Source organism: Falco rusticolus, chromosome 5, assembly GCF_015220075.1.
Source record: "Falco rusticolus isolate bFalRus1 chromosome 5, bFalRus1.pri, whole genome shotgun sequence".
NCBI lineage: Eukaryota > Metazoa > Chordata > Aves > Falconiformes > Falconidae > Falco > Falco rusticolus.
Genome location: NC_051191.1, coordinates 6,633,202 through 6,645,545, shown reverse-complemented (window position 1 = coordinate 6,645,545; position 12,344 = coordinate 6,633,202). Strand labels below are relative to the sequence as shown.

General features: G+C 50.2%; 1 protein-coding gene and 1 long non-coding RNA gene across 5 annotated transcripts in view; one reads left to right on the top strand and one right to left on the bottom strand.

The window, feature by feature from the left end:
• Positions 1-2,960, bottom strand: part of PANX2 (pannexin 2) — a 24,607-nt gene extending 21,647 nt beyond the window's left edge. The window contains exons 1-2 of one of the 4 annotated variants that reach the window (XM_037389266.1): positions 2,414-2,960; positions 1,613-1,931 (exon numbers count right to left, since the gene is read on the bottom strand). In XM_037389266.1, coding sequence (XP_037245163.1) covers positions 1,613-1,838 — 226 coding nt within the window. In that variant the 5' untranslated portion in view covers positions 1,839-1,931; positions 2,414-2,960. Of the gene's footprint in view, positions 1-1,612 lie in introns of all 4 variants that reach the window. The other 3 variants (XR_005104473.1, XM_037389268.1, XM_037389267.1) reach the window with 3 other exon arrangements.
• The window catches only part of LOC119148733, a 24,606-nt gene continuing 14,971 nt past the window's right edge, over positions 2,710-12,344 (top strand). Inside the window, exon 1 of the long non-coding RNA XR_005104474.1 lies at positions 2,710-2,823. This is a non-coding gene — a long non-coding RNA (uncharacterized LOC119148733). The remainder of the gene's footprint in view (positions 2,824-12,344) is intronic.

The following is a 12,344-nucleotide window of genomic DNA, read 5'->3' as shown; positions in this document are numbered from 1 at the left end:
TTACTGCACCCAAGTCTTTAGGCCTACTGAGGTTCAAACCTGTACACCTCAAACAGTATGAAAGCACATATGTAAGTATGCACTCTTGTGAGCTTCTGTAGGATTGCCTTTTGCTAGTTTACTTCTCTACAAACCAGAGGAAGAGATCCCAAAACCTCTGCATTCTACCGAGGATCCCCAAAGGTGACCTTGAATCTTGCCTTTCAGTTGCTATGAAGATTGTTTTCAGATGTTCGGCAAGCTCAGCATGGCCTGAAAATATGGTCTTTCTGAGACATCTCTAGATGACCATCCAAAAAATGAGGCTGTGGCTCAAGATCTTGAGCTACATAATGATATATTTAAAAACTGAGGTAGACTGAAAAAGTTTTAACTATAATTAAGAAAAATCTCAAGACTACCTTTGCAAGCAGTTATTCTTCTAGGTAATGCAACTTTATCTCATAATGAAAACAAGTATTAAGGATATTAAGTGTTGGAAGTCAATCCCAAAGCAGCGCGCAAAGCAAGAGCCTGATTCTGGTACGTTTAGACTGATTGAACGCAGCCAGTTCTCACTAGACTTACAAGCTACAGACTGCCAGGTTGGTCCTGTATGTTAAAGCACTAGTGCTTTCACATGGATCTTCAGTATGGAGCTTCAGGGTACCTTAAAAGCAGTCATGCACTGGCAGCTACACTCATCAAGCCTATACTTCACAAAGTAGAACAATGTTTACCTACCCGCTAATGGCCCAAAAGGTGTCGTAACAGTTTATTGGGTCATTAATTTCCAAGGCTCATTAAAACTTGACTTTCCTGGATGGGAAGGACTCCACATTGGTGGTGACAGGTAATTAAAGTGGGCTTTTTAAACTGTTACCGGCTATATGCAAGACGCAGGCCCTTAACAGATACAAACATCCATGATTTCCACTATTACAATATGGCAAAGCACAGTGTGCGTGTGCCTCCATATCCTGCATCAGTCTCCCTGAGAGCACTGCCTCTGCCTAGGGCGCCAGTAAAACACTCGTGCTCTAGACGCCTTAACTAATGTCAGGACAAACGCTTTAAGTCAGCTAGGGTCCAGCTCAGGGCCTGTCCAGGATCCACCTCGGGAGGCATAACACCGCACCCTGTGCCTCCCACACCAGCTCTTGGCTGCCACAGGGCAGCAGGTGCCTCCCCACGTCATTGCTGCCTGCAGGTCAGCCACCCGGGACGAGGTGGGGTGGCTGGGGTCCCTTCCCCAACGTGGGAGCAGGTGTCACTCGCCCGCTGAGGTGAGAGGCAGCAGCTGCCCCCTCAGTGCCAGTGGCCCTTCAGGGATCTGCCGCCACTGCTGCCCCCTCAGCACCAGTGGCCCTCAGGGACCGGCCACCACTGCTGCCCCCTCAGCGCCGGTGGCCCTCAGGGACCGGCCGCCACCGCTGCCCCCACCTGCCACGACGCGAGGGCGAGGGATCGGCCGCCTCCTCAGCCTGGTGGCAGCTGTTAGGGAGTGGCTGCCGCCGCGATGCTGCTGCCCCCGCCCGCCCAGGCCGCCCCCGCAGCACCAGCGGTCCCGCGCAGCTGCCACTAGGGCACAGCCCTGCCCGCCCCGCTGCTGCCGGCGCCCCGCCGCCCTTACCGGCGAAGTTCTTGGTGAAGACGAGGGTGACGAGGAGGATGGGGATGAGGACGGTGCCGATGGTGACCACGCGGTCGAAGGGCAGCTCCAGCTTCAGCTGGAGGAGCAGAGCCGCCAGCGCGCCCGCCTTGTCATCCTGCTGGCCCGGCAGGATGAGCTCCTTCAGCTTCTCGCCCGCCAGCAGCGCGGTGGCCATGTCGGGGTGGTTATCGATGATGTGTTGCATAAGCGGCGGCGGCGGGCGGCCTCACGCCGCCGGGCCTCCCCGGGGACGGGCGGCGCGCTGCGGCGGGCTGGCTGCGGGCGGCGCCCGCGCGGCCTGCGGGGACAACACCGACAGCGGTAACGGCGGGGCCGCGGCCGCGCTCCTCTGCCGCAGCGGCACCATGTTAGGGCCGGCGGGACCCTGCCCCCGCCGGGCCTGCCGCTACCCCCGGCCTCCCGCCGGGCCCGGAGCGCGGCGCCCCCGCCGACAGCCCCGCGGGGGCTCTCCCCCGCCCGCCCCCCGCAGCGCCGGGGGGAGCGGTGCGAGCGGGCCGGGATAACGGCGCGGCGGGGCAGCCGCCACCCCAGCAGCAGTGCAGCGGTAGCTGCGCGGTACGAGGCAGCCTCCCTCTCCCCAGGGCCCGGCGGAGAAATGTCACGAGAGGCGGGCAACGGCGCGAGCTGCCCGGCGACAGCTATGCAATTAAACGCTGCCTCCGCTCTGCAATTCATGCTGTAGATAGCGGTGAAGCAGCCATGCAACAAGACAGATTGGAGCTGCCTCAAAGTGCTGCAGACAAGGAAGAGGGCATTTACCTGGCAACTTCGGTTCCCTCGGTTCCCAGGGGATGGTGAGCAACACCGATGACTTGTAAGTAACAGCGGAAGCCGCAAATAAACTTACACTGGACCTTCCTGCCGGAAAAAGGCCCCTGCACCTCCGCAAGTAAGAAAATCGCTCCGGATTTGGAGCGGGAGGCGAACGATGTGTTGATGCTTGTTATTGCAATGGGTGGCTGGCGCTTGCATGGAAGTGCCCGCCTGCACCAAGCAGCAGTAACGTGCAGAGCAATTCAAGAAGGGGATTGCAGCAGCCGTGGGGAGGAGGAGGCGAGAGCAGCACCGGAATGAACTGCGGAAACGCAGAGGTCCTTTAAGGTTTTGAAGCGAACAGCTGGAGCCTGCGGAGCTGGGAGCGGCCGCACCGAGGCGGCCGCAGGCAGCCGGTACACGCACAACACATGCGAGGCTGCACCGTGCAACACGTTGCGGCGGCGGCCCCGGGCGGCGGCGACGGCCGCGTCCCTGCAGGAGCCACCGCGCGGCGGCAGCGCGCATGCGCCAGCGCGGCTCGCGGGGCGCGCGCGGCCGGCCCGGGGACGGCGGCCGCTGGTGGCCGTTAGTGCCCGCTGAGGGGCGCCGGGACGGGCGGGGGGAGGGGGAGGAGGAGGGTGGGAGGCCCTGGAGAGGAGACCCGGAGGCGGAGGAGCGGGTGCCGCCGGGCGGGCTCCCCCTCCTGCCGCCCCGCAGCGCGCACGGCGGAGCGCAGGCCCGGCTGCGGCGGCGCCTCCCGCCCCAGGGCGCTGGTGAGGAGCGGGGTGTAGCGGTGAGCGGCGGCGACACCCTCGCCCAGGCGGCCTGTGCCCTGCAGGTCTTGGGCCTCGGGCACGTCAGGACGCAGGTGCTCCCTTTAGAAACCCGTCCGGGTGCCTGTTTTTTAAAGTTCTGTGGGGTCAGCCACACCTGATAAAACAGCCCGAGGCGCAGAGAGCTTGCCAGGAATGCAAAGGACAGCTTTCAGCTTGCCTCAGCCTAATGGGGTTCAGGCCTGTGTCTTCACAGAGGTGACCAGACCTTGCTGTCCATCTCTGGAATGGGCTGGGAGTGGAGCACTCTCTGGGCAAAAGCTGGACCACACAGCATCAAAGGAGGACATACATGCTGCATCATAGCCAGCAGCTATGGCACTCTGACAAAAGCTTCAGGTCACGGTTCCTCCTCAAGTTGTTTATGCGTTTTATATTTAGTAGTACTCTAGATGAAAACCAGAGATGCACTTAAACAAATACTACTGACATTTCTCTCAAAGATTTGCAGTTGTCATCTGCAACACAGCATGAGTAAATCTCCCTTTCCCCAGTCACTGTGAACAATATGATGGTCCTGCTTGTTATTCAAGTTTAAATATTGAGTGCAAGGTTTAAATAATACTTCTTGGCAGGGGTCCTTCCATCCAGGCGGGGATGTAATGAGCAAGGCAAGAGGGATGTCCTGATGGCAGCAGCCCTGATGAAGGATCCCAGGCAGCAGACTCAAAGCTGTCAGTGCCACATGCTCCTGAAGACTGCTGAGGATGAGAAGGCAGGAGAGCTTAAACTTGAAGCTGCCACCATCACTTCTTTCATTTTTCCTGCTCCTCACCCTCTGTAGTCTCTGTGGCTATGTTGGTCCTCTGTAAGGGCCAACACGCAGTATCTGTCTTATGGGCAGATGACAGGGAGAAGAGAGACCATCTTCTCACCCCCTTGTTCAGGTACAGTGGGTACTTGTGATGTAGCACAGCAGACAGTTCTCGGTAACCAGCTTTATCCCAGGCAGGAGAGCAGGCAGGGCAAGGTAGGACACAGAGCAGTGAGGAGCTTGGTGCAGTGAATTTGGGAATGGAATGGGAATGCCTGTGTCATTCCCACATGTGAGGAGAGGTTGGGGACAGTTGCTGGGTCAGGCCTCAAGCCTCAACAATCCTTCCTACCTATGGTGAGGGATGGATGCACCAAATTCTCTTGCCATAGCTGTATTTTGTCATCTCCTAATATAGAGGCTTTCCGTTCCAACAACATTCCTTCCGCAGTTGTCATTGCTGCTGCCAGAGGAATGATACTGAGCAAGGTGGACTGACAGCCTGAGGCAGTACAGCTAATCTGCTAAAAAAACTTTTGCTCAGACTTTCAGTTTTGTAATTGTTTCACCATGCTTTTATCTGCTGTTGACAGTCTTGTCCTCCTCATTGAGAATGCTGCTGAAAGGCCATTTTCCTGATCCGCACTTTGTCATCTCCTTTTTGAATCCTCTCTTTTGCCTGTCCAATTGCTCAATTCAAAACTAGCTGCTTGCTTTTTGTTTTCAGAGGATTTCTGTGGTATTTCTCCTCCTATCTTCCCCTGCCTAAGTCCTTACCACTTGTCTGCTATCTAGTTGCTGGCTCTAGATGCTTCCTCATGTTTTCCCATGAGGAAATAATGCCATCCTCTAGTAACCATTTCTGAGGAAGCTCAGTGTAAACATCTACAAACTTTAAGAACGTAGCAGCAGCCATCCCAGGTCTGTCCAGTCCCTTATATCTCCAAGTGTGGCTCTAACTGGACAATCAAGGAAGCGTAAAAATGAGGCAACCTGTACTGATGCCTTTTCCCTAACACTGCCCCAGCTTCCAGCTTTGTTCGGGGAATTTCCTGAGCTTGTGATGGTGTAAAAACCCCAAAAATGTCTCTTCTCAGAGTATTTTTTTCTGGCCTCCTCTTGGGACTGTGCAAAATTCTGGCATCCAAAGCCTCTTTTATTAAGGACTTCCACAAGCTTACAACCTATTGTGTCAAACCCACCTTGTTCGGTTTGTTTCAAACATAATTTAATTTGATGTGCCTTAGTTATGGGAAGGTATTTGGACCAATCCATATCCATCTTTTCCATGACACATGCACTTTTGTAGACAACAATTGTATATTCCCTCTATATTATATCTAGTTCCACATTTAATATGCAAAGAGTCCTACTGGCACAGAAAAATAACCATAAATCAGACACTCTGTTGTTAAAATAAATATGACATCCATGAGTAATTTAAATTTCTCTTTTGAAGCTTGATTCATTATAATACCATTATTTGATGTAATCATATTGATTTTGTAATCTTGCTTGGCAAGATTATGTCTGTATAGCAAGCCAAAGAGACAGTCAAGATGGAAGAGTACTGTCAGACCAAAACATGAGTAAACAGAAACCTGTAGTAGGGCAGAGACTGGGATAAGGAAAATTACTGTCATAATTGACAGACAAATAACATAGCCAAGTTTCTCAGCAATAACATGCTGGCATGTATGCTGCTGGATAATCTAGAAAATAATCAGGCTGTGATAATAATCCTGTGCTAATAAATATTTCACAAACTCCTGGTAGGGTCAGAAATTGATTTACAGATCAAAGTGGAAAGTCGTGTGAATGAATTCTAATTAATTCTAACAAAAGATCAAAAAAGGAGTATTATTTTTAGACAGCTTGAATAAATCATTTGGTGTTATAGCATATATTGATTCTTGAAGGTAGAGTGAACGGCTTTTTAAAATCTTGTTTTCTGAAGTTCTGAAAGTTCAGAAATTTAAAAGCAAATGAGTAAAAGTGAGAGACTGCAAATTTTGACAACGAGACCTATAGCATCTAGAATTTGCCTTCTAAGCAGAGGGTACACTACCTCTAGATGCAGGGTGAGATTTATCTATTCAAATGTGAAGGCATCTGAGCTAGATATGCAGAGCACTATTCCTGAATCATGTAGGAGGAGAAATAACTAGATGTAATGGTGTAGTTCTTGTGACTCAGTGCAGATGTCCTCTTCAAAATGGGATGAATCATTTCCCATTGTAGGTGTCCAGAGTTTACACATGAATCCCACTCACTGTCTCTTGCATTACAGCTTGTCCCAGCTTAGCCATTTCCCCAAGGGCAACTACATGCTGTCCTTTTCCTTGTCAGTTCCTAGGCACCTGGGAACTGCTGCCTTTTGACCTGGTGATTTTAACATCTGTCAGGCTACCATGAATCTTTCATGTAGTGCCCCTGGATGTCTTTATGGAAAGGATGCGGCTTCCCTGATAACATCTGGGATAATGACTGGGAAGGAGCTATGGGGTCACAGCCAAGGCTGTGACTCTAATCCATATAGCCTTTATCCCATCAGCCCACCTTGAGAATTGCATCACTCATGGAGCAGTGGCGTGGGGACAGCGTGGCCCTCACGCAGACCAGCTACTGCCATGGTTGCATGGATGCTCTTGCCTAGGCTAGGTGTGCCGTTAGTGCTGATACAGCTCTGCAGGTACTGCTGTCTGCCTGCGTGAGCGGCAGTCATGCCTTTGGTGAGAGCAGGCATGCCTTTGCAGATGCACCCAGCGAGATGAGACTCTGTAGGGTTGGCAATGGGAACTGGCAGATGGCAGTGAGCTGTGACAGTGGGTCTTAGCACTAAGGTGAGGGTTTTGGCAGTAAAGTGAAGCGAGATGCCAGATGAGAGTGAAAAGCGGCAACTGGCAATGCAGCCTGGCTGTGGCTGCTGGCACCGAGACGAAGCTTTGGCAGTAAGAGGAGGGTCTGTGCTCCTTGTTAAGAAAAAGTGACTCTTAATAGTAAGATGTGATACTATTACTGACATTGATGAAATATTTTTTGCAGCAATGCATGTCTCTTTGCTAGTGGATCTCTTCTGGGTTTGTTTAGAATAGACTAGACTGTTCCAGTTTCAGCAATCACCTAGTCCAACTGCCTAAGCCAAATCAGGGCTGACCAAAAGTTAAAGCATGTTATTAAGGACATTGTCCAAATGCCTCTTAAGCACTGACAGGCACGGGGCAGCGACCACCTCTCTAGGAAGCCTGTTCCAGTGTTTGACCACCCTCTCGGTAAAGAAATGCTTCCCAATGTCCAGCCTAAGCCTCCCCTTGGTGCAGCTTTGAGCTGTCCCTCACATCCTGTCGCTGGATACCGGGGAGCAGAGGTCAGCACCTCCCTCCTCGCTTCCTCTCCTCAGAAAACTGCAGAGAGCAAGGAGGTTGCCCCTCAGCCTCCTTTTCTCCAAACTAGCCTACCCAAAGTCCTTAGCTGCTCCTCAGAGGGCATTCCTTCCAGCCTTTTCACCAGCTTTGTTGCCTCCCTCTGGACCCGTTCAAGGACCTTCACATCCTCCTTAAATTGTGGGGCCCAGAACTGCACATAGTACTCCAGGTGAGGCTGCACCAATGATGAATACAACGGGATAATCACCTCTTTTGACGAGCTAGTTCTGCTGTGTTTGATGCACCCCAGGATGCAGTTTGCCCTCTTGGCTGCCAGGACACACTGCTGACTCATGTTGAGCTTGCTGTCAACCAGCACCTCATCTCCCTTTCTGCAGGGCTGCTCTCTAGCTGCTCCTCTCCCAGTTTATACTTGTGCCTGGTGTTACTCCATCCTAGGTGCAGAATATGGCATTTCAACTCGTTAGATTTCATCCCATTAATCATAGCCCAATGCTCCAACCTATCTAAATCCCTCCACAAGACCTCCTGTCCCACAGGTCCCACAGTACCTCCCAGTTTGGTATCACCAGCAAACCTGCTAATGGTGTATTCAACTCCTGCATCCAGATCATTGACAAATGTATGGTACAGAAGTGGCCCTAGAATTGAACTCTGAGGAACACGGTTGATGACCGGTCACCAGCCAGATGTAGCCCCATTCACTACAACCCTTGGAGCCTTGCCCTTCAGCCAGTTCTCCGCCCAGTGCACCATGAACCCGCTCATCCGACAGCTGGACAACTTGTCCAGAACGATGCTGTAAGGGATAGTATCAACCCCTTACTAAAATCCAGAAAACTACATCCATCTGCCTTCCTTTCATCCACTAGGTGAGTGACCTTGTGATAGAAGGGTATCAAATGAGTTAAAGAGGACTTTCCCTCTGTGAACCCTTATTGACTGTGCCCGGTGAGTGCAATATTCTTTAAATGCCTTTCAACAGTACCCAGTATAATCTTCTCCAGGAGCTGAGGTTAGACTAACAGGTCTGTAGTTCCCTGGGTCTTCCCTCATGCCCTGTGTGTAGACTGGAATACCACTGGCTAATTTCCAGTCAGCAGGGACGTCCCCAGACACCCAAGACCTTTAGCAGATGATTGAGATCTTGCCATAACAGCCTCCAACTGCTTCAGAACTCTGGGATGAATCCCATCAGGCCTCGTGGACTTGTGAACATTCAGCTGACACAGCTGGCCCCTTACAATTTCAGTGTCCACAAACAGAAGGTCACTGTTCCTGCACTTGTGGTCCTCTGACTCAGGAGACCTGGCAACCCAAGGTCTATCAGTATTATTAAAGACTGAGGCAAAACCAGCACTGAATACCTCCACTTTTTCTTCATCACTATCAGTCAATGACCATCTTCAACAAGTATCCGTCCAGTGTTTTCCTTAGGCCTCCTCTTTTTTATGTCCCTAGTCCTCCCAGTCCTGCAGTTCAAGTAGAACTTAAAAAGTTTCAGCTCACTGTGCTGTATGTTATTTCTCAAGCAGAAGTGAGTGATCAAAAGCAAATTTTGCTCCCTTTTGTTCCGATGAAGTGAGAAGGTATGAAGAGATTATACAACCGGCCTCATTAAAATGATTGGAGAAGGGGTACTGATTCCAGGTCCCTTTCCTGTCTACCGAGTATTGGTTACGTGTTCAAGCAAAAGAGGCTTGTGCCGGTGGCTGAGGTGGTGCTGACCCTGCAGGCCTGGCCTGTGGCAGCAGGGTGCTGGCCAGGCTGGCTGCTCGCTCTCCCTTCTGCTTCTACTTCAGCTTCTCCCTGCCGGGCAGAGGAAGGAAAGGATTGCTGCAGGAAGACCTGATGTGGCCTGGGCTCTTTCCCACTGCCATCATCTGCCACCGTGTCAGCAGCACAGGATGCAGGAGACTGATTTCTGCCTCCTTCTTTATGTCCTTTCCTCCTTGTATCGTCTTGTGCTAAGAAAGGCCCATAGTGAGCAAGACATTCTCTTAGCGACTCATGCACCCTCTGCTTGCCATGAGCAGGGATGCGCTGGGGTGGAAGCACTGGCATGTGGGGGGCCATACTGTGAGTAAGAGCCCCTGCTCAAACACTGGGCTTAGAAAACAGCTAACGTGGCCATGGGAACTAGAAGGGCGACCGAAACTGCTCAAGGGCAAAGACTGTGAGCACAAAATGGGTTATTCTGTTGCTATGGTATGCAAGCTGTCTCTTTGAAAAATAAGAAACTGCTTGGCTTAAACAGAGTTCATAGGGAAGTCAAGGCTAAAGTAAGGTCACATAATTCTGTCCAAAAAGCATATAGTATAGATTAAATGTAACCAGCTTGAGCAAAAGGGTCTGAAAGCAGTCTTGGAGCTATCTAGATAACAGTATGAGTAACACCATATTGTATGAAAACTGCCTAGATAGTGTTAGAAACATCAAATTTGGGGGTGGATGTAGCAGACTTGGGACCAATGAGGAAAAAATAATTAGGAGCAGGTCATTAAATGGGTCCCATTTGTCTGGGAGAAGTCTAGGCAGAGAAAGGGACGTGCAGGGTTGGTGAAAAGGTGGGCTTAGGAAAATAAACACTAGGAATTAAAATAATTTAATAGGACACACCACACACCCCCCAGGAAATAATTAAAATAATAGGCATTAGGAATAATCCAGTGGAGAAGGCAGAAGGGTGTGATATTTGGGTCACAGAATTGTGGACACCTCCGGTGGTAAAGATGACCTGTGGCCCCAAGCCCATCAGGGTGCTGGACAACAGCCTTGGGACAACCCGCTGGACTCTCATCAGGTCTGCGTCCAAAAGACTTGGTGTGCAAAGGTGGGTTGACAAGGAATAGGCTTGTGCCCTCATACGAAGTGGAGAAGGGAAGGCAATAGAATTGTAACGTGGTAGAGCTTGCATGTGATATTTCTTCATAGTAATACAATTATGAATTACTTCTACTAGTAACAGACAATATAATTGTAACTCAGAATTGTGTTTGTAGTGATGCGGCTGTGAATGACTACTGCTAATATTAGACATTTGCTCCTTGGCCAGTTAAGGTATTATTAGTCTCTTACAAGTGTGTTGATTAATCAGTAAATATCGTAACTGTTTATCAGTTACATCTTAGGTCTCCATTCTAAAGGAGAAGTCAGACACATAATATACAATGATCATTATTTTTAAAGCTATTTTATATGCAAAAAGCTAAACCCATTTCATTTCCTGAAGACTTCCAAACTAGTTATGCACAACAACCAAGAAAATGAAACAGGGAGTACTTTTGTGTCCTGTGATGTGGGACTTTTCCAGCATTGACCTAGTACTTTTATTCTAACGTCATTATGACGCTGATCCTTGTGGAGTTGAGACAGCTTACAGTGGTGCAAGCCAAAAGGCTGCACAGAGTTCAAATGTGGATGTTTTGGGGGGCTCAGTACTGCAGCTGGTGACAGTGAGACATGGTGCTGAAATGCTTCAGTACCAGAGACTGCAGCTGCATAGAGATTGCTCCTGGCAGGGAATGCATGTGGTATTGGAAAGGTTGGGCATGATGGTGCATGGGACCTGGAGCTGAAATTGCCAGCGTGAGACTGAACAGGCGTTCACACAAAGCCCACCAAAGTACAGAAACTAACACCAAGGGAAAAAACAGAGAAAACAGCATCTCAAACATTTATCTGAATTTAATTTTGGCAGTTTGTATTACTTCAGAGGAGACTAAAGATGTAAATGTATGGTGTATTTGTGCTGGGTTTGGCTGGGGTAGAGTTAATTTTCTTCATAGTATCTAGGCTGGGGCTGTGCTTTGGATTTGCGCTGGAAGCAGTGTCGATAACGCAGGGATGTTTTCGTTACCGCCGAGCAGCGCTTGCACAGAGCCAAGGCCCTTTCTGCCTCTCACCCCACCCCACCAGGAGCTGGCAGGGGACACAGCTGGCACAGCTGGCCCCAGCTGACCAAAGGGATATGCCAGACCATGGGGCATCATGCTCAGCATATAAAGCCGGGGGAAGAAGGAAGGGGGAGGCCATTCAGAGCGATGGCGTTTGTCGTCCCATGTGACGGAGCCCTGCTGTCCTGGGGATGGCTGAGCACCTGCCTGCCCACGGGGAGTGGTGGATGAATTCCTTGTTTTGCTTTGCTTGTGCGTGCAGCTTTTGCTTTACCTATTAAACTGTCTTCATCTCAATCCATGAGTTTTCTCACTTTTACTTTTGTGATTCTCTCCCCCGTCCCACCGTGGGGGGTGGGTGGGGGGTGAGCGAGTGGCTGCTCGGTGCTTACTTACGGGCTGGGGTTAAACCATGACAGTACTGAGTTGAGGGTGTCTTTATACTTGTATCCTTCCCTTGTCAGAAGACAGCTTGTTTCTTGTTTTAGTCTCTTGCTTCAAAATTTCAAATTCTGACAAAAAGAAAGCAAAGCACATGCTTAACTGCTTTGCTCAGTACAGATTGCAATCAGCAACATTCTTTCAAATTCCAATCTGAAGCTTGCGAAGGAAAGGCTTCATCCTGCCAGGCGGTGGTATTAAGTATCACATGGAAGGCCGTCATAATTCCAGTTCAGTGTAGCCAGAAACATTTAAAGTTGCACTAAACTTTTAATGCAAATAAACACGGAAGTACAGGTGAGATGATGATGTGTTTTGGTTGGTTTTTTTTGTTTGTGTGGTTTGTTTTTTTTTTTTTTATTAGTAAGCCCTAAGTGAAGGGGTAAGAACCCTGATTTCTGCTGCTAGTCCTGCTTGCCTGAGCATCACAAGCCAAAATACACAAATACAAAAATGAAGCAAAGAACAAAACTCCCCAGGACCCAAACTGCTGGGAGTCCTTATCTCGCTGTGCTATGCACCGGTCCCCTATTGCTTGTCCTCTCTTCCTGGTCCCATTAATCTTGGACTCTCTGCTGCACGTTGGGTCTGCTTCAGCAGGATGGATGGAGTACACCAGTGCTG